At 39.1% G+C, this 20175-nt stretch overlaps 1 protein-coding gene across 3 annotated transcripts in view; it reads left to right on the top strand.

Annotated features, from left to right (window-relative positions):
* The window catches only part of TSGA10 (testis specific 10), a 136423-nt gene extending 116754 nt beyond the window's left edge, over positions 1-19669 (top strand). For 2 of the 3 annotated variants that reach the window (XM_075563216.1, XM_075563214.1), the window contains exons 17-20: positions 4428-4630; positions 8180-8284; positions 8459-8608; positions 18771-19669. In XM_075563216.1, the coding sequence (XP_075419331.1) occupies positions 4428-4630; positions 8180-8284; positions 8459-8608; positions 18771-18795 (483 nt within the window). In that variant the 3' untranslated portion in view covers positions 18796-19669. Of the gene's footprint in view, positions 1-4427; positions 4631-8179; positions 8285-8458; positions 8613-18770 lie in introns of those variants that run through there. The other variant, XM_075563215.1, reaches the window with a different exon arrangement.
* Positions 19670-20175: the final 506 nt, after the last annotated feature.

Genomic DNA, 20175 nt, shown 5'->3' with positions numbered 1-20175 from the left:
ACCATCTTGGTCCAGCTGTCTTCTGCTTCCTCAGACGCCATGTATTTTCTGACTTAAGTCCTCAGATGACATGTGGGTCTAAGTCAGAGACCTGTTCACCCAGCGGAGTTTCTGCATTGGACCTCACTGATGCAGCCTCTGGGGCATACTGTGCACATTGACGATCCAAGACTCAGTGTCCCAGCATTCCACAGCACCCAGCCTGGATGTACCCAGGAGTCTGGGTCAATGTGGCCCATTCAGTGCATTCCACCAGGGACACTCCCCTATAGTGTCCCCAAAAGCATTTCAGTCATTCTCCTCCCCACCCCCATGCCTACCCCCAACTGGAGGTCAGTTCTCGTGCTTTCCTACCAAGAGGCATACATTTGTGTTCCCCTAGGCGTGTTTTCTTCCTTTCCCCTCTCCTGATTTGTTTTCCCCAGCAGTCTTCCTAATAGCTCTGATAAGACTGTCTGCCTGTCCAGGGGACCTCATCAGATCTTTGCATGGCAGCCACTCAGTAGACAACATCCCTTTCCTTCCCTTGACCATTTGATCCCTGCTGACATGAGGCACCCTTGGCAAAGTGACTTTCAAAATACTTAACTGGCAGTGGTTTATGGTTCATTGGCATCAGTCATACTCTCTATCAGGATGTGTGGTTCCCCTGACCAGCAGACTAGATGTCCTGCAAACCTGAGCTTGTGTGATTCTGCTGCTTGGTCCTACAGCATTGGACTCATACAGTATCTGTCCTTTTGAGATTGACTAACTTCACCCAGCATGTCTTCCAGAACCCTCCACATCTTGAGCTGTTTCATAGTTTCGTGGCTTTTTTTAAGGGATGTGTAGTATTCCATTGTGGGTATGTGACAGAGTTTTAAAATCCAATTTTCTACTGATGAGAATTTAGGCTGTTTGCAACTTCTTGCTATTGTTACCTGTGCTGCAGTGAACATGGGGAAAGCATATATCTGCTTGTGGCCTGTTAATCATTTCTTTTGGATATATGCTCAATAATGGTATTGCTGGATCATATGGTATTTCAATTGACATCTGTTTTATGAATCACCACATTGCTTTTCCCAGTGGCTACATATATTTTCAAGCCCACCAGCAGTGAATTAGAGTTCCAATCTCACCACACCCTCTCCAGCATTGTTGTTCTTAGTTTTTAAAAATTGGGCCAGAGTTATGGTAATTAGAGGATTGATTCTGTACAAGTGAATGATTTGGGTACTGTGATATAGAGTTAGCCTATATTGGCCCAATATCCATCTCTTAATAGTGCTTTAAAAATTAGTACCAGGGGCTAATCAAAGACAATATTTTTTATTATTAATAAATCTTTTTATTGGGGCTCATACAACTCTTATCACAATCCATACATACATCAATTGAGCAAACCACCCTTATACATTCATTGCACTCATCATTCTCAAAATTCATCTTCCACTTGGGTTCCTGGAATCAGCTCGGTTTCCCTTTTTTCCCCCTCCCCTTCCCTCCCCACTCGCCCCTTCCCCCTGGTCCCTTAATAGTTTATAAATAATTATTATATCTTATCTTACACTGCCTGGCGTCTCCTCTCACCCACCTTCCCATTGCCCATCTCCCAGGGAGGAGGTTACACATAGATCTCCAAGATCGGTTCTCCCTTTCTACACCCCCTTCCCTCCTGGTGTCGCCACTCCTACCGCGGGTGTTGAGGGGTTCGTCCATCCTAGATTCCCTGTGTTTCCAGATCCCTACTGCACCGCTGTGCATCCTCTGGTCTAACCAGGTCCTCAAGGCAGAATTGGGATCATAATAACTGGAGGGGAGGAAGCGTTCGAGAACTAGAGGCAGGTTTTGAGTTTCATTGCTGCTACACTGAACCCTGAGTGACTCATCTCCCCACTACCTCTCTGGAAGGGATGTCCAGCTGTCAAGGACAATATTAACAGAAGATTGTTATATCCCAGGGAGATGATTGATATGACTCTCCACCATAAATTAACAAGGAGGATTTGAAAGGTGGCCAAAGGCAGATTTAAAAAACAAACAAAACATAGATCCAGGAATGGGTTTGGGACTTTCACTAAATCCTAGCTCCAATGTAAGAACAATTCATTCTTTCATCAGGGTCCTGCGTGTTACTCATCCTCAGGAAGAGAACACAGAAGGTATGGGTGCCAACGCGAAAAGTGGTGACGAAATTAGATGGTGCCCAGCTATCAGATAAAATAGTGTCTGGGGTCTTAAAGGCTTGTCTCCATCTAAGTGAGATGTCAACTAAGTCCACCTGGAAGAAGCACATCATTATCCGTCACTAAAAGATTGTAAAGCATATAATCTGAAGTAGAAGGAGGAATTAATATCAGAGCCTAAATTGTGAGAATCCAGTTTTCAAATGACAGTGGGAACCCAAGATATGTTTGTGGAAACTATATAGGAATAAGCCTTCAATGACCTTCCTCTCTCCATAATAGAGGGACGGGAGGAAAGTGGTTACTAAGCAAGTACAGAAGATCAAAGGGATAATCCTGACTTGAATGGTTAAAACCTTGTCAGTTGATCCCCTCTTTGATGCCTGCTGGACCAGATCTGGTTTTCAACATTTTCTGTATTTTGTTTTTTGTTGGTTCATATTAGGGTCTATCTCAGATTTATTATGTCATTGGGGGTCACCCTCTTGAATTTGTGTTATATGTTTTTCTGGCTTTAGATATATGAAACCCAGGATTGATGAACCTATAGGGACAGCAAGTAGAATAAGGGTTTCTGGGTACAGTTGTGATGGTGGTGGGTGGGTGAGATAGTTAAGGTTTATTGTGCCAACCTGGCTGATAAACACATGTGGGATTGACTGAAAGGCAGAGAGATCAATGGCTGGGTGAGCCTCGCCTTTCTAGTTCTCAGGTCCCTTGCTTTCTGATGGTCAGAGCAGGGTGCAACTGCCTTAGCCAGTTCCATGCTTCAGCTGGCAAGGTTCTCTTCCTGTGAGATATCCCTGAGGAGAAGCCACATGGACCTACTCCAGTAGATCCCTGGGTGCTGGAGCAGCCATGTGGAGACCCCTGCCAGCGCTGAGATGCTTACATACTCACTGATTCAACTTTCCTTTTGTAGTTGGCATCATTGCGTGTGTTTTGTGAGATGGAGGAGGAATTTGTAGATTGGTATCGAACATATGGACTAATGTTGGATTTACGGGCTTGGACAGCACTGAGTTGGGATGCTTTCTGAATGTACACTTACCCTTTATGTAAAACCCTGTCTTATGTACATATGAGTTTCTGTGAATTTGTTTCTCCAGTCTCCCCAGACTAACACAGGGGTAAAAGGGAGACGATGGCAAGGAGTCCAAGAAGGAAAAGAGTGTTTGAACACTGACTGTGGAAGCAAGTGTACAGTACTGCTTGATGTGATTGAACTTCAGAATGATATATGCATTAACTCCTGATTCAATAAAATAAAATAAAAAGAATGAATTTTTCTTCAGTTGGGGCTAAAATTAAGTGCAAGCCCCCAATCCATTCCTATATCTCTGGTTAATATATGTCTCTGGTTCACTTTACACACATCATTGTTATAGGGAATTGTTATTTCTTTTAAAATTAACTCTATAGTCCTATAAGTCCATATATCTCCTCAACTTATATGAGCTCTTTATACAACACATGTTTTATGCTAAATAAAAGATTTTAAATCTTGTTGTTATTGTATTTACTGAGTTTATTTCCCTTAAATTTTTTGGTTAAGTTTGTATTATCTGTCAAAATGCTCATTTTTTATGTAGTTGAAACTTACCATCATTGTCTAAGTCTAGAAAGTCCTGCCTACCTACCTATTCCTCCACCAATAATTTTATTTTTATTCACTTCTGTTTTCTTGGAGTTCTGTTTAAATTTGTCTTTTTACACATAAATCTTCTGAAGTATTTAGAATGCTTTATAATTAATATTATTAGGTTAAAAGATAGTTTTTTCTCTAAATAGCAATGCCTGTTTTTTCTCCTTTTGAAGAAATAGGAAGCCATTGGCTTTCAGGGTATACACTAGGCACAAGATAACTTTCAGAAAGGCTTATGCAAGATAAGAGATGAATATTTCCTCCTTCCAGACTTTATGACATTCTATAGGCTAGTTAGATCTTTATAACTCATCTAATTAAGGACAAGAAGTAGTGCAGGTACCACTGTATCAGTCTTTAAGAAATATATGTGAAGAAATAAAGCTGAAAATAGAAATCATTTGCAGTTTGGGATTAGAGCTTCTTTGCTTAAAATACATTTTTGGTATGACCTGTGAATTGGGAGAATTGATGTCACTGTGGGTATTTGGTAAAGACAGAACACATTTCATATCAAGGTTATACGTTTATAACAACATGGAAGTTTTATCTTCTTATGGGGTAAGCGAATGAATGGGAATAAATGTGGCTATCTAATTGCTCTTATACAGATGGAGAATGAGTTAGATTCAGCTCGTTCTGAAATCGAACTCCTCAGGAGTCAGATGACAAATGAGAGAATCTCCATGCAGAATCTAGAAGCTTTGCTGGTGGCCAATCGAGACAAAGAATATCAGTCTCAGATAGCGCTTCAAGAAAAGGAATCTGAAATTCAGCTTCTTAAAGAACATCTTTGTTTGGCAGAAAATAAAATGTGAGTTGGACCAGTGGTGTGCATGGCGATACTGGGAGGGTAGAGGGAAGGTGGGCTGGAAAGGAGGAGCCGATTGCAAGGATCTGCATATGACCTCTCCCCTGGGGGATGGACAACAGAAAAGTGGGTGAAGGGAGACATTGGACAGGGCAAGATATGACAAAATAATACTTTATAGATTGTCAAGGGTTCATGAGGGAGAGGAGAGCGGGGAGGGAGAGGAAAAAGTGAGCTGATGCTAGGGGCTTAAGTGGAGAGCAAAAGTTTTTTTTCAATATTTTCCATTGTTTTTTATTATCCACACAGTCAAATGTCTTTGCATAATCAGATCCATTTAATCAGTAATGACATCCCTGTATCCATGTCCTCTTCTACATCTGGCTTGAATTTCTGATAGGCCCTGTCGCTGTACTGCTATAACTGTTTCTGAATGATCTTCAGTAAAAGTTTACTTGCATGTGATATCAATGATAGTGTTCAATTAATTTCTTCAATCTGCTGGATCAGCTTTCTTTTCAAGGGACACATTGGTTGACCAGGTAGCTGCCTTCCAAGTTTTTTGGCATAGATGAATGACTGATTTTAATGTTTCATCAGCTTGTGCTCAGTCAGTTCTTGGAGTCCTGCTTGTCAGTCATGCTTCAAGGGTAGCTTGGACTTCTTCCTTCACTACCATATGTTCTTTTTTAAAAAATCATTTTACGGGGGCTCATACGATTCTTATCACAATCGATACATACATCCATTGTGTCAGGAACATATGTACGTTTGTTGCCATCATCATTCTCAGAGAGCAAAAGTTTTGGGAATGATGAGGGCAACAAATGTACAGGTGTGCTTTACACAATTGATGTATGTGTGGATTGTGATAAGAGTTGTTTGAGCCCCTAATAAAATAATTAAAATGTGAGTTGGTTAGTAATATAATAATATTAAGTCATATTTATTAGATTTTAGGTAGCTTATAAATTAGCAGAATTTGAAAACTTGAATTTAGATAATTTGCCTCCCCAATTGCCTTTAAATAATCCAAAGATAAGAAATCTTGTCACTACCAAACATTCGGTACTTATTTTTAATGCTTTTTCCCCTTATCTACATGTAAGCTTGTAGTTTCAAAGAAACCTTTGGGTATGATAGAATCTTTGAACCCAAATATTGCCTTTAGGAAATACAATCAGAATAGACAAAAATTAAGCATTTCTGAAACGAGAAGGATTGTTATTATTTAAGGACCCATTTGTCACATAGTGTTTCCTTATGTACATATAAGGTACCGGAAGAACTCCTGTCTGTACTCATGGAATACTAAAGACTTCCCAGAGTGTTACTTCCGCTCTTGTAGACTCCCTAGTATAATTAGCATATTATGTCAAGACCCCTGTCTTGTGGGGGAAAGCCTTCATAGATATGGAATGCTTCATTATAAAATGTGGTCATCTCTCACAAACACTGAGGGTGACTCTTAACTGCTGTTCCTATCTATAACATTTTGCCATCCATCCTCAATTCTGCCTCTCACCTGAGCTAGGGGCCTCCTGAAGGACAGGAATCATGGGCTTGGGACTCACCCACGCAGCATAGAAGTCCCTGACTAAGTCTAGGTAGTTTCATAGTGGGTTACACATTGAATTGCTAACTGCAAGGTCGGCGGTTCAAACCCACTAGTTACTCCACAGGAGAAAGATGTGACTGTCTATTCAGATGGGAACTGGAAACACAAGGAATCCAGGGCAGATGATACCTTCAGGACCAGTGGTGTGAATGGCGATACCGGGAGGGTAGAGGGAGAGTGGGTTGGAAACAGGGAACTGATTACAAGGATCTACATGTGATCTCCTCCCTGGGGGACGGACAACAGAAAAGTGGGTGAAGGGAGACATCGGACAAGGCAAGATATGACAAAATAATAATTTATAAATTATCAAGGGCTCATGAGAGAGGGGCCAGCGGGGAGGGAGGGGAAAAAATGAGGACCTGATACCAAGGCTTAAGTGGAGAGTAAATATTTTGAGAATGATGAGGGCAATGAATGTACAGATGTGCTTTACACAACTGATGTATGTATGGATTGTGATAAGAGTTGTATGAGCCCCTAATAAAATGATTTAAAAAATAGAAAGGTCAAAAGTCTCAGAAACCCGAAGGGGCAGTTCTATTCTGTCCAGTAGGGTCATTATGAGTTCATTGCAATGATTTCAGTTTGGAGCTGGGCTAGTACCAGTTTTTTCCAGCACCTGCTTTCAGACTATGGCTGCTCTGACCGTGTTATTGTGATGTATTTATTCAACTGGTTCTGCAGGGTCACTTTCTCCGGGTGGTAGGTGGAAATCTGCCTTGTAAGTGTGCCAAAACTCCCACTTGATGGGAGTACTTCCTTTCTTAAACTGGCTAGCAAGTACTATCTCTTTGATTTTGTAAGCATGATAAACTTCTGTGGTTTTCATCTCTAATGTTTAGATTTCAGTACTCGTGGTTTTTCAGACAAAGGTAGAATGTTCTGGGCAAACAGTCTTCGTTTCTGTCACTGTTTCTCCTCATGATAGTTATGCCTTCTCACAGGTTGTTGAAGCATAGTTTAGCCCCAGGGAAGAAAGATTCTGTTAAATTGAAAAGTTTTTCTTCTTTAATATGTTGTTGAACAAGTTTATATATCACATTTCATTATACGTATGTGTGATGAACTTGGTTTAATTACATGTGTGTGTATATATATGTACATGCATGTGTTTATATGTATATATGTGTGTATAGAGATACACACATACACATCTCAGATCATACTAATCTTGTGCTAGTGAATTCCAGTGCTAATACTTTGATCATACTACTACCTTGGGCTTATATAATACTTCAGATACTTTTATTAAAATGATTAGCAGTAGTTGAGATAGATAATGTTACTCCCTCTCGACACGAGAAAATGAAGCAGAGCATTTAACTAAATGACTATGGCTAGGACTGTTTAAAGGAACTGTTAATGCTATTGGGTAAGTGTTAGACTGCTAACCACAGGTGAGTGGTTCAAACCCACCAGTCACTACTTACAAAAAAGATGAGGTTGTCTGGTCCTATAAAGATTTATTGCTTAAAAACTTATATAGGGTCACTATGTATCAATGAATCTATGCAATGACAGTGGGTATTAGGACTGCTTAGATGCTTTAGTCAGACTAACTTACATATGCCTTGTATCAAAGAATGAACCATTTTGTATGTACTAATGCATCCTTGGTGGTGTAGTAGATACATATTAGGCTGCCAACCGCAAGGTCAGTAGTTCAGAACCACCAGCTACTCTGCAGGAGAAAGATGAGACTTTCTAATCCCACAGTTTCAGTCTCAGAAACCCAGGGGCAGTTCTGCTCTGTCCTCTAGGACCACTATAAGACAGCTTCGACTTGGTGATGAGTTTGTGAATATTTCTTTATATACAAATAATAAGTTGGCTTGAATCCAGCTGAAAAGCCAGTAGCATATGTGTTACAGTGGGAGTCATAGCCGTATTTTAAGTTGAGTCCACTGCCACCTACTCTTCCTTATTCACAGGGCCATCCAGAGTAGAGATGTGGCCCAGTTCAGGAATGTGGTAACGCAGCTGGAGGCTGACTTAGATATTACCAAAAGACAACTCGGGACAGAGCGCTTTGAGAGGTAAGTTTCCCTCCTCATGCTTGTTTGGTCTGGAGTGCATTGTTTTCTGGGTAAAAGCAGGGTGTGGTTACTTGGTGGTGGTCAGATTTTAATGTATGATTTGAGCTGCAGTTTATGCCAATTTTGATAGTATCCCTGAATATAAAGTCTAAAAGCATCACTATGTTGCTTTAGGGAGAGAGCTGTACAAGAACTTCGCCGCCAAAATTACTCAAGTACTGGATATCATATGAGTACTACAATAAAGCCAAACACCAAATGCCATTCGCCAGACCGTGTTCACCATCGGTCTCCTGACCGGGGTCTTGATCGATCGTTGGAAGAGTAAGTGGCTTAGAGAATCCTTCTTTGTGGAATATTTGGCAATGTCAGCAATGACTGTTTGGGGGAAGAAGGGAAACGTTAATAATAGTGATATTCAAGCATGTTTGCCTACTTATGTTGACCAAGATATTTGACAATTGTATTAGCATCATACGTAAGTATTATACTAAAGTGAAGCCTCTCTGGCAGTTGACCTAATGTTTGTATAGATTATATTTTAAAAGTTTAATGTTCTCTTCATTTTTATAACGTAAAGTTTTCAGATGCCTTCATTATAAGTCTCGGTTAATTATTATGACACCAGAAAGTACATATGCACTAGAAAAGTAAAAATCTATGTCTTCAGAAGACAATATCTTTATACATGAAAAATTTAAATAGAACCCATTCATTTGGAAACATTTTCAAACTTAAGAGTTGTAAAAATAGTATAAAGAACATGTACATGCCCATTACTTATAATTGTAAAATTTTTATCCCACTTGTTTTGCCCTATGCAAATGTGCCGTATCAAACACTCATACTTGTGTATGCTCCCTCCCCACCCCCACACAACTGCATACACACACACACACACACACACACATTTAAAGATGCCAGATTCCTCTAGTTCTAACCATCCTCACAGATGTCTTTCCTGCCTTCCCCCATTCCATAGTTGTACGTCCCTTCTTCTACTTACTAGTTCAATCCTAGAATACATCTAAAATTGTTTAGGAATTCCCTCACCCATGGTACTACAATAAATAGACCAACTGAAAAATAGTTCATGATGATCTGCACATCTTTCTCCCTACCCCCTACACTACATTACTCAAGACTTGAAGGTATATAGTGAGATATTGTGTTCATAAACTATTTGGATTAATTCTTCTCATTTTTCCCACCCCCACCTTGGCTGTGCTATTCATTGACATAATGTGATATTTTATGCTGAATAATTTTCCCCTACCTAGTCTTGATTTTTTTTAATATATGAAATACTAAATACTGTTTTCAAAAGTCAAAATTCTGCCAAAAAAAGCAAGATTGAATACTCAGAGAAGGGCCATTTCCTCTAGTGTAGAGATGCATCTCATCTCCATCCCTCCTCACCCTCATGTGTGCCTTATGATGACAACAGCCTCAGTGGCTTTCTTATTTCCGCCCTTTCACACAAATGGCCATTTTCATTTAGCTTTTTTTCACTTAATAATATATCTTGGAAGTCACTTCATATTAGTTATTAGAGATCTTTCTCATCTCATCTTTATAGCTGCATAGTACTCCATTGTGTGTCATACTGTAGTTTACTTAATCACCTTACATGAACATTGAAGTAGTTTCCAAATACTGCTGCAATGAAGAATCTTGTGAATATATATTTTCGTATTGTTGGAGGTATATCTCAAGGAAAAAGTCTTAAAAGTGGGATTGCTGAGTCAAAGCATAAATGCATATGTAGTTGTTATTTTTTAAAGATAATGCCAGATACCCTCTCGTTTGCATTTCCTTGAGGAATGCCTGTTCCCCCACCACGCTGCCAGTAGCATTTAGTGTCAAGCTTTGCATTTTTATCACTATGGTGGGTTATGTTTCAAGGTATCCATTCAGTGAAGTGGTATTTCACTGTCGTTTTCAATCCCATTCTCCTATAGTGAGTGAAATTGAATATCTCTTCCTAAGTTGAAGGCCATTTTTATACCTCTTTTTGTTATGGTGAATATATCAACATAAATGTATCTATCTCTATGCTTGCCATTTCAAAAAGTTTCACGTGCACCATTTATTGACGTTGTGCTCATCACGGTGTGCAGCCGTCACCATTGCCCGTTTCCATTCCCATCACCCTTTTCTCTCCCTCCTTCCCATCCCTGTGATCACTAAGAAACGGATCTCTATGCGTTGATCTGTTCTAGATAATTTCGTGTAAGTGGGTTCAAACTATTTGTCCTTTTGTGACTAACTTAGTTCGCTCAGTATAGTGTTTTTAAGGTTCTTTCATGCCTCAGGACTTCATGATAATAATACTCAAAGATAAATATTTAGATAGTTTCTACCTTTGACTATTGTGGATAATTGTTCAATGAGCATTAATGTTCAATTATCTCTTTGAGTCCATGCTTTTAATTCTTCTGAGAATCTAGGGGCCGAACAGCATTGTTACTATGGTTCCAGTTCATACATTTGTAGATTTATTCCAAGCAAACTGTAATTAAGCATAGCTTTGGGACAAGTTCTCTCAGTAAAATACTTGTCTTAGTTTCATTGGGGTGCCTTCCCCCAAAAAGAGTAAAATCAAAATAAGATCAGTTACGTTTAAGGCCGAGAGGTCACCTTAGAAGCTTATGACAACTGTTTGTGGGGCTTTCCAAGAGGCAACTGTGGTAGATTTTCCCAGTCATAGAGACTGATGTTCACATGGCCCATTAGGCCACTAGACAGATTGTCTCCACGTGTCTTTGATTTTTATCACTTTTCTTTCCTCTGGATATGGAGAGACCAATAGTTGTACCACAGTTCAAATGCATCGATTCTTCTCCAACTTTCTTTATTCATCGTTCAACTTTCACAATCAGAGGATGCAGTGGAGTACATCATGGCTTGGGTGAGGCACACCATAGTCCTCAAAGTAACATCTTTGCTCTTCAATACTCTAAGGAGATCTTGTGCAGTAGATTTACCAAATGGAATATATCTTTTTATCTCTTGACTGCTGCTTCCATGAGCATTGTCCGTAGATCCCAGTAAGACAATATCCTTAACAACTTCAAACTTTCCTCTATTGTTTATGATGTTACCTATTGATTCAATTGTGAGGATTTTAGTCTTCCTCACATTGAGTTGTAATCCTTATTGATCTGTACAGTTTTTGATCTTCATCAGCAAGGGCTTCAATTCCTACTCACTTTTAGCAAGCAAGGCTGTCATCTGCACACCCCAGGTTGTTAACAAGCCTTCCTCCAATCTTGATGCCACACTCTTCTTCATATAATCCAGATTCCCTGATGACTTGCTCAGCATACAGATTGAACAAATATGGTGAGAGGATACAACCCTGACCCACACCTTTCCTGCTTTTAAATCATGCACATTCCCTTATCCTGTTCACACCACTTTCCCTTGATCCGTGTACAAGTTCCAAACGAACACTGTGAAGTGTACCACAATATCTGTTCATCTCAAGTTTATCCACAGCCTCTTATGGGCACACAGTCAAATGCCTTTGCATAGTCAGTGAACACAGGTGGCTGCGTTAGGCATTTCCTGGTATAGACGAGAGCATGACTCCAGTGCCTCTTCAGCTTTCTGAAACGTTTGAATGGACATCCCATCAATTGTAGGAGCCTTGTTTTTGACTAATGCATTTAGTGCAGCTTGAACTTCTTCCTTCAGCACCGTGGATCTTCCCATACGCGACCTCTTGCAATGGCGGGCTGTTGACTGACTGGTTCTTTATGACACCGCGACTCTCTGTGTTCCTTCCATCTTCTCTTGACGCTTCCTGCATCGTTCAATATTTTGATTGTGGAACTTTACAGATTTGCAGTTTGAGACTTGAATGTTTTCTTGAGTTATTTTAGTTTCAGATATGCGGAGTGTATCTTCCCTTTTGTTTTTTTAATTCTAGTTCCTTGCACATTTTGTTATTATATGTGGCTGTCTTCTTGAGCTGCCTTTTGAATTTTCTATTCATCTTCTTGATTTCATCCTTTCTTCCACTTGCTTTAGCTACTCTATGATGAAGAGCAAGTTTCAGAGTCTCTACTGACATCCACTTTAAGATTTCCTTTCCTTCCTGTCTTCTTTTTTAAAAAATCATTTTACTGGGGGCTCATGCAACTCTTTTCACAATCCATACTTCTATCCAGTGTGTCAAGCACATTTGTACATTTGTATTATCATCTTTCTCAAAATATTTGCTTTCTGCTTGGTATCAGCTCCTCATTTCCCCCCTCCCTCCCCATTCCTCCATCCCTCATGGACTCTTGATAATTTATAAACTATTATTATTTTGTTCTATCTTACACTATCCAATGTGTGATTGTCTTGATGCCCTCCCACGCCTCATCAGGTCTTCTGTCATTAGTGTTCAGTGCATCCAATCTGTTCTTGAGATGTTCATGAAGTTCAGATGGGATAGACTCAAGATTTTATTTTGGCTCCTGTGAGCTTGTTTCCATTTTCTTCAGCTTTATCCTGAACTTACCTGTGAACAATTGATGGTCTGTGCCAGTCTGCTTGTCATCTGGCTTTAGCTGCTGATATTGAACTTCTCCATTGTGTGTTTCCACAGATATAGTTCATTTGAATTCCGTGTATTCCATCTGGGGAAGTCCATGTGCATGTCACCTTTTGTGTTGTTGAAGAAAGGTAGTTGCTATGAACAAGTCATCAGTTTTGCAAAATTCTATCATGCGATCTCCAGCTTCATTTTATCACCAAGACCATATTTTTCAGCTACTGTTCCTTCCTCTTTGTTTCCAACTTTTGCATTCCAGTCACCGAGAGCTATCAGTGCATCTTGATTGCATGTTTGATCAATTTCCAACTGAAGTTACTGATAGAATTCCTCACTTTCTGCATTACTCACCTTTGCGTTTGGTGCATAAATTGGAATAATAGTTGTTTTGATTCGATTACCTTGAAGGCAGACAGATACAATCCTCTCACAGATAGCATTGTACTTCATGATGGACAAGATTCTTTCTGACAACGAATACCATTCCTCTTGATCATGTTACTCCCAGCATAGTAAATCATATGATTTTCTGAGTCAAAATGGCCAATTCCAGTCCATTTCAGCTTACTAATGCTTAGGATATCCATTTTATGTGTTCCATTTCATTTTTGACAACTTCCAATTTTCCTAAATTACTACTTCACACATTCCAAGTACTAATAATGAGAAGATTTTTGCAGCAGTTCTCTTGACCTTGAGCTGTGTTCCATCAGCAAATGAAGATCCCGAAGGCTCCACTTGCACAGGCTTCAGTGGACTCCCAGCACCAGGGTCGACTCCACTGCATGAAAGCATCTCCTCTGAGGTCACATTTCCAGTGTCCTCAGACCTGAGGGGCCCATCTGCCATCAGTGTCTCCAATAATGTTCTGCATCCTTTGTTTAGGCTTTCAGTATTTGAAAATGCTTTGAAGATAGGCATGAGGTTTTCAGTGGCTTCTTCCTGCAAATCGGGGAGCTGAATCCTTCTTTGTTGTCTGTTCTTAGTCTGGAAGCTCTGCCAAAACCTATTTACTTTGGGCGAACCTGCTGGCACTTGAAATACCAGTGGCATAGCTTCCAGCACCACAGCCACACAAGCCACCGCAGTACAACAAATGGACAGTCAGGTTATTTGTCCAGTTGACATCAAATCACCTAACTAGCACAGTGAGGAAGTGGCATACCATTTTCCATGGGGGTTGTATCATAGTACAGTCCTGTCAGCACTATATGAGGCTTCCCATCTCTCTACACCCTTGCCAGAACTTGTTGTCGTGTTGTTGATGTTATGGTAAGATGATATCTCTTTGCTTTGCATCTCTCAAATGGCTTTTAATCATATCTCTTCATGTTTATTGGTCTCTTGAATGTCTCTGTTCATGTCCTTTACCCATTTAAAACTGCATTATTTGTGTTTTTCTTGTTGAGATCTTAAATATTTTGACTGGAGATAGAATTTGAGTAGACATATATTTTGCTTTAGCACTTGAAATATATTATTCCACTTCCTTCTGGCCTCCATAGTTTCAAATGAGAAGTCCACTGTCAATTGAATAATTGGTTCTTTGTATTACGTGACATGTCACTTCTTTCTAGCTGTTTTCTTTGTCTTTAGTTTTCAGAAGTTTGATTGTGATATGTTTTGGCATTGATTTCCTTGACTTTCTCTATAGATTTTGCATAATTCCTTGAATCTGTAAGTCTGTTTTCACCAAATTTAGGGACTTTTCAAACATGATTTCTTTGGAATTTTTGCAGCCATGTACTCTTTTTACTCACTTTCTGGGATTCTGATGGAATGAATATTTCATGTTTTCTATTGTCCAATAGTTCCTTGAGCTGTTCATTTATTTTGTTCACTCTATTTTATTTTTCTTGTTGCAATTAGGTTCTGCATCTCAATTCTATTATTCTATCTTCAAGTTTAAAAATTCTTTTCTCCTGTAATTTTCATTCTATTGACCCCATCAGTGTGCGTTGTATTTTGATTATTTTATTTTTGAGTGCTATAGTTTCCACTCAGTGTAAAAAAAAATACCTCACAACTACACCAACATGATAAACAGAGGAAAGATTGAAGTTGTCAAGGATTTTAACTTGTATGGATGAACAATCAATGCTCACGGAAGCAGTAGTCAGGAAATCAAATGGCATCAGGTAAATCTGCTGCACAAAATTTCTCTAAAGTATTGAAGAGCAAGGATGTCACTTTGAGGACTTAAGGTACACCTCACCGAAGTCATAGTATTTTCAATTACCTCATACTCGTGTGAAAGTTGGATATTGAATAAGGATGCTCAAATTTGAATTGTGATGCTGGAGAAGAATATTCAAAGTACCATGGGCTGCTAAAAGTACAAACTGATCTGTCTTGGAATAAGTACAGTCAGAGGTCTCCTTGGAGGCAAGGGTGGCAAGGTTTCATCTTCCATACTTTGGGAATATTTTCAGGAGAGACCACTCCCTGGAGGAAGACATCATGTTTGGTATAGCGGAGGGGTGGTAAAAAAAGAGGAAGATCTTCAGTGAGATGGATGGACACTGTGGCTGCATCCATGAGCTCAGGCATAAGAACAATTGTGAGGATGGCTCAGGACCATGCAGTGTTCCATTCTGTCATGACTAGGGTTGCTATAGATCAGTACCAACCCGATGGCACCTAACAAGATTAATTCAGTATGATGTGTACTTTTCTATTGTATCTTGAACATTTAGGGTATGATGTTATGGAACTTAGGTTCCTAAAAAAAAATAATCGGAAGGCAGTCACTCGGTTTAGGTTGCCCATGCAGGTTAATGGCCTGTTTTTGTGGACGGTGGTTCCAGTGATGCTTAGTTCTGCAGCTGTTGGCATGCTCTTCTGGTTTGCTTCATTTGTGTGCTTCCCAGAGGCCAATGGGAGCCATGAATAGACTCCACGTGGTAGTACATTTCTCTGACCTGCTGCTATGTTAATTTTGGTTAGTTTTATGTGGGATCGCTGTGTGACCTACCAGAACTTTATTTTGTTCAAGTCCATCCCTCTGAAATTCTCTCCAACTCTCTGACCAGTCAGGTAGAGGATGGAGTCCAATATCCGCTCTAATCTCCCCTGGAAGTATATTAGCAAGGAAATTGGCCTGCTACTAGCAGGTATGGGTGAGAAGTTCAGTCTCTCCTGGTAGCCCTCCCATAAGGAAGGGCGACATCCTGCACTGTTCTTCATTTGTTCTCTCCTGGTCCAGCGAGTACAGTGCGTGTCACTACTTTATTCCCCTACAAAGCTAGAGTAGGATACTGTCCAATCAGACTAGACTTCTTTTTCTTATTCATTAATTAAGGGGAAAAGGCTTTTCTTGGGGCTTCATTATTTTATTTTGTTTATATTTATGAGTTATTTTCTTCCCTTATACCCTAATTTTAGCAATTATGAATAAAGTTACTTCAAACATTAATGTACAGGTTTTCATCTGGACAAATTAACATACCCTGTAATTTTGAATGAGGAACTGCTTCAGTAGCGGTGTGATAACCACAATGAACAATAGTTGGTTTGGGAGTGGTAAACCTATTCCTCATTGTCTTATTCCTTTTATAATGATCTGTTTTTTCCCCCACATGTTTAAAATAATGAGGATGATTATTTTGTAAGAACAGAAAAGTTATAAAAGTCAGATATGTGTCAATTATGTTTTGTGATTTACCCTTATAATTCATGTATCATGAAAATTTAATGTCCTTCTTTTTAATTTACAGCTCTGTCATTTTTATTGTCATTTAAAATACAGTAGAACATTTGATGTGTGTTTAATTGTTTAATAAACTTATATAATGAAGAAAGGATATAGTGCCAGTAAAGAAGCTAATAATTGCCTAATAAATGAAATGCCACATTTTCATGATAATAATAAAAATGCAAAATTATGACAGTCATAATTTCAGTTAATTAACTTAATTATTTTCTCTGGTGTACCTTTATCCATTTTTCTAAATGTCCCCAAATAGGCAAAATGGAAAAAGACACCTGAGATAATACAAATATTTTCAAAAGAGATGAATAATTTTTTCTAAATGGCAGATCATATATTTGATTAATATTCATAATAGTTTAATGTGTCATTTGTTAAATTAATTCATAAATAAATAGATCTTTAGTTCATGTTGGTTTTCAGGGGTGGGGAACCTTTTTCCTGCCAAGGGCTGTTGGATATTTATAACATCATTCGAGAGCCATATGATCAAACACTTAATTAATTCACCACTAAGCCTTACAATTGGACCGATTGTCAACATGATGATCAGCAGAGAAAAATTGAATTGTTAAGGATTTCATCTTGCTTGGATCCACAATCAGTGCTATCACGCAGTAGTCAGGAGATCTGCCAACGCCAGACATCTTTCGAGTATTGAAAAGCAAGGACGGTACTTTGAGGACTAAGGTAAGCCTGGCCCAAGCCAGAGTAAGTTCAGTTGTCTCAAATGCATGTGAAAGTTGGACATTGAATCAAGAAGACTGAAGAAGAATCAGTGCATTTGGATTATGGTGCTGGCAAAGACTATTGCAAGTATGTTAGACTCCCCAAAGAATAAACAAGTCAATTATGGAAGAAGTATGGCCAGAGTGCTCCTTAGAGGCGAGGATGAGGAGACTTCATCTCATGGACTTTGGACGTGTTGTCAGGAGAGACTCGTCCCTGGAGAAGGACATCGTGGTTGGTAAAGTCTTGGGACAGTGAAAAAGAGGAAAATCTCGACAAGATGGATCGACACGGTGGTCACAACAATTGTGAGGATGGCATAGGACCAGGCAGTGTTCCATTCTGCTGCGCATAGGGTTACTATGAGTCATAGCTGACTCGATGGTACCTAAGAACAACATATGGCCCACGCACCAGAGGTTCCCCATCCCTAATTTAGGTGAATTAATGAACAATGTCCTATCATTTTTGAAGGCCATTCATGATACTATTAAAATGTGAATCAGTCTGAGTGTCTATAGGTACCATCCCTAGATGGTACAAATAGGACCTTGAGTACTCTAACCAAAAGTTGGAGTTTAAACTCACCCAAAGGTACGTTGGAATAAAAACCTGCCCACACAGGGTTGCCTTGAATTAGAAGCAAGTTGAGAGAAACTGGGTACTAATTATTGTTAAGAGCATATTTTTTAGGGACATTATTTTGGTGGATGGCAAGGCTGAACGTTGTAGTGTGTGAGACTTTAGCAGAAATAATTTAGATTCCCCCCCCCAATATTATAAACGTTTCTTTTTGCATGGTAATGGAGAACATTATCATGGAAATTTCAAACAACTTCCAGTCTTCACAGTTTTATTATTTAATATAGTATGAAAACTAATTTGAGTTATGCTTTTCCCCTTTGCCACTTTCCTCTTGTTAGGGATGCTACTGAAGAAAAATAAACTGCATGAAGGGAGGATAGTTACAAAGAGCTGGGACAGGATCACTCTCATCCACAGATTTGGAAACCAGGCTGATCACCAAGAGGTGGCTTTGCCTCGTAAATAAAAAGACTCTCTTCCTAGGGAGTGGAAAATGCACTGCATCAGTTTTCCTTTACAGACACTGGGGTCGGGGTTGAGAAACCTCAACTAAAAAAACAAAAACCACCAGGAAGTCATTTAATGCATAGCAGCACTATCATAAATGAGCACGTTCCAGGAAGAAATTAATATAAAATAAATCAATCACTTTTGTAGAACAAAAAACATCTTCCACTGGATTCTGACTCATAGTCCCCCTACAGGACAGAGTAGACTTGCCCCATCAGTCCCGAGGCTATAAATCTTTGTACCATAGATAGCCGGTTCCTCCTCCCCATGGCTGTTGGTTTCAGCCAACCACTCGAACCACAGTGCCACCAGGAATCCCTTTGTCACAGCAATGCTGAATTCCTTTCTTTGTGCATGACGTGATTGCTGAGTTTAAAATACCAATCCTTGTCTGTTTTCTTTTGTAGGAATCTTTGCTATAGAGATTTCTAACACACGAAGATTCTTCACATCCTCGAGGAAGCTCAAAATTACCCGGATTTTTTTGGGCTTTGTTTTTGGTTTTTTTCTATATGATTGCATTTATCTTTTGAATGCTTGACGATGTTAAATGTATTTATTAACTTTGTGCCTCCGAATCTCTGTTGTCATGTGCCATATCGCAGTGAGCTGAGTTACAGAAACAGAAATGCATATGGCTCTTTCTATCCACACAGTAAGAATGAGCGTAACATCCGCTCACTGCACTGTTGAACACTGTTATGTTAACTGTCTGGAGTAAATAAAGAAGCTTATAAAAAAGGGAAAAGCGTTTTTTACAAAACTGATTTCCTTTCCTTTCCTAGCATTTCGAATTACTGATTGGTTAATATATATATGTTTTCTTTCCTCTGTGATGTATGCTTTTCCGGCTGGAGAAGTTGTGCCAATCTAAGCGCAGTTTACCAAGACTGGCCTGGGACCTGAGATTCCACTTTGGAACCAACCGGACATAAATTCCATGCCTTTTCTGGCTTGAGTGCCGCAGAAAGTAGGAGTGTGTTAGGCTTTCAATCTATAGTGATGCACACTCAAAGACTGATTAACATTACATTTTTGACAATTGTGTTGACTCCTATTTTTAGGAAGGTAGGTGATGATATATCTGCCAAGAATGTAAGATTTAAAAATCTGTATTTTAATAACTATTCCTAAAAAATTAAAGTACTGCAATCAACCTAATTGACATTTAATTTTTTGTGGGGGAGGGAACCTGTGGCTATTCTGTAATCTAAAATAACAAGTTCACTGATGTTTTCTCCCTCTTCCCCAAATTGTCCTATTTCTTTTACCTTATCTGTCTATAAGCTTTGATTTAATGTTGCTATTGGAGGCTGAACAGTACTGTAATTTGCTGACATAAGCTATTTGTATTCTTGCTATTTTAATAAAAAAACAAGTCCTGTCATTAATAGCATTCATATGATGCAGACAATTTCTCATTTTTTAATAGTCACTATTCAATATGACTGCAGTGATGTAGGATAGTGCCCAGATTTAGGTCTGGTTTAATCATTAGCCATCAGATTTTTTGTATTAATGCATGCAATAAACTAATTTAGTTTCATTTATAAAACACTTCAGATTTATTCAGCTAGTTTAAGACAGTCACTATAAATTGGGAAAATGGAGTAATTTAAAGTAAGATCCCTTTCTTAAATGCTATGCAGAATAACGTGCAAATGGTTACTATTTCTACTACTTAATAACATGCTAGTAGATATGCAAAATTAGTCTCTGCTAAGTGACTCAGTGACGGTAGCCCATGTTCATCACAACATTAATTTCTGTCTGTCCACTTCCTCGAAGAGCTAACAGGGAACTTCATGTCCC

Source organism: Tenrec ecaudatus, chromosome 11 (assembly GCF_050624435.1).
Source record: "Tenrec ecaudatus isolate mTenEca1 chromosome 11, mTenEca1.hap1, whole genome shotgun sequence".
NCBI classification, from domain to species: domain Eukaryota; kingdom Metazoa; phylum Chordata; class Mammalia; order Afrosoricida; family Tenrecidae; genus Tenrec; species Tenrec ecaudatus.
The sequence above is the reverse complement of the archived record's forward strand: the minus strand, read 5'-3'. Positions and strand labels throughout refer to the sequence as shown.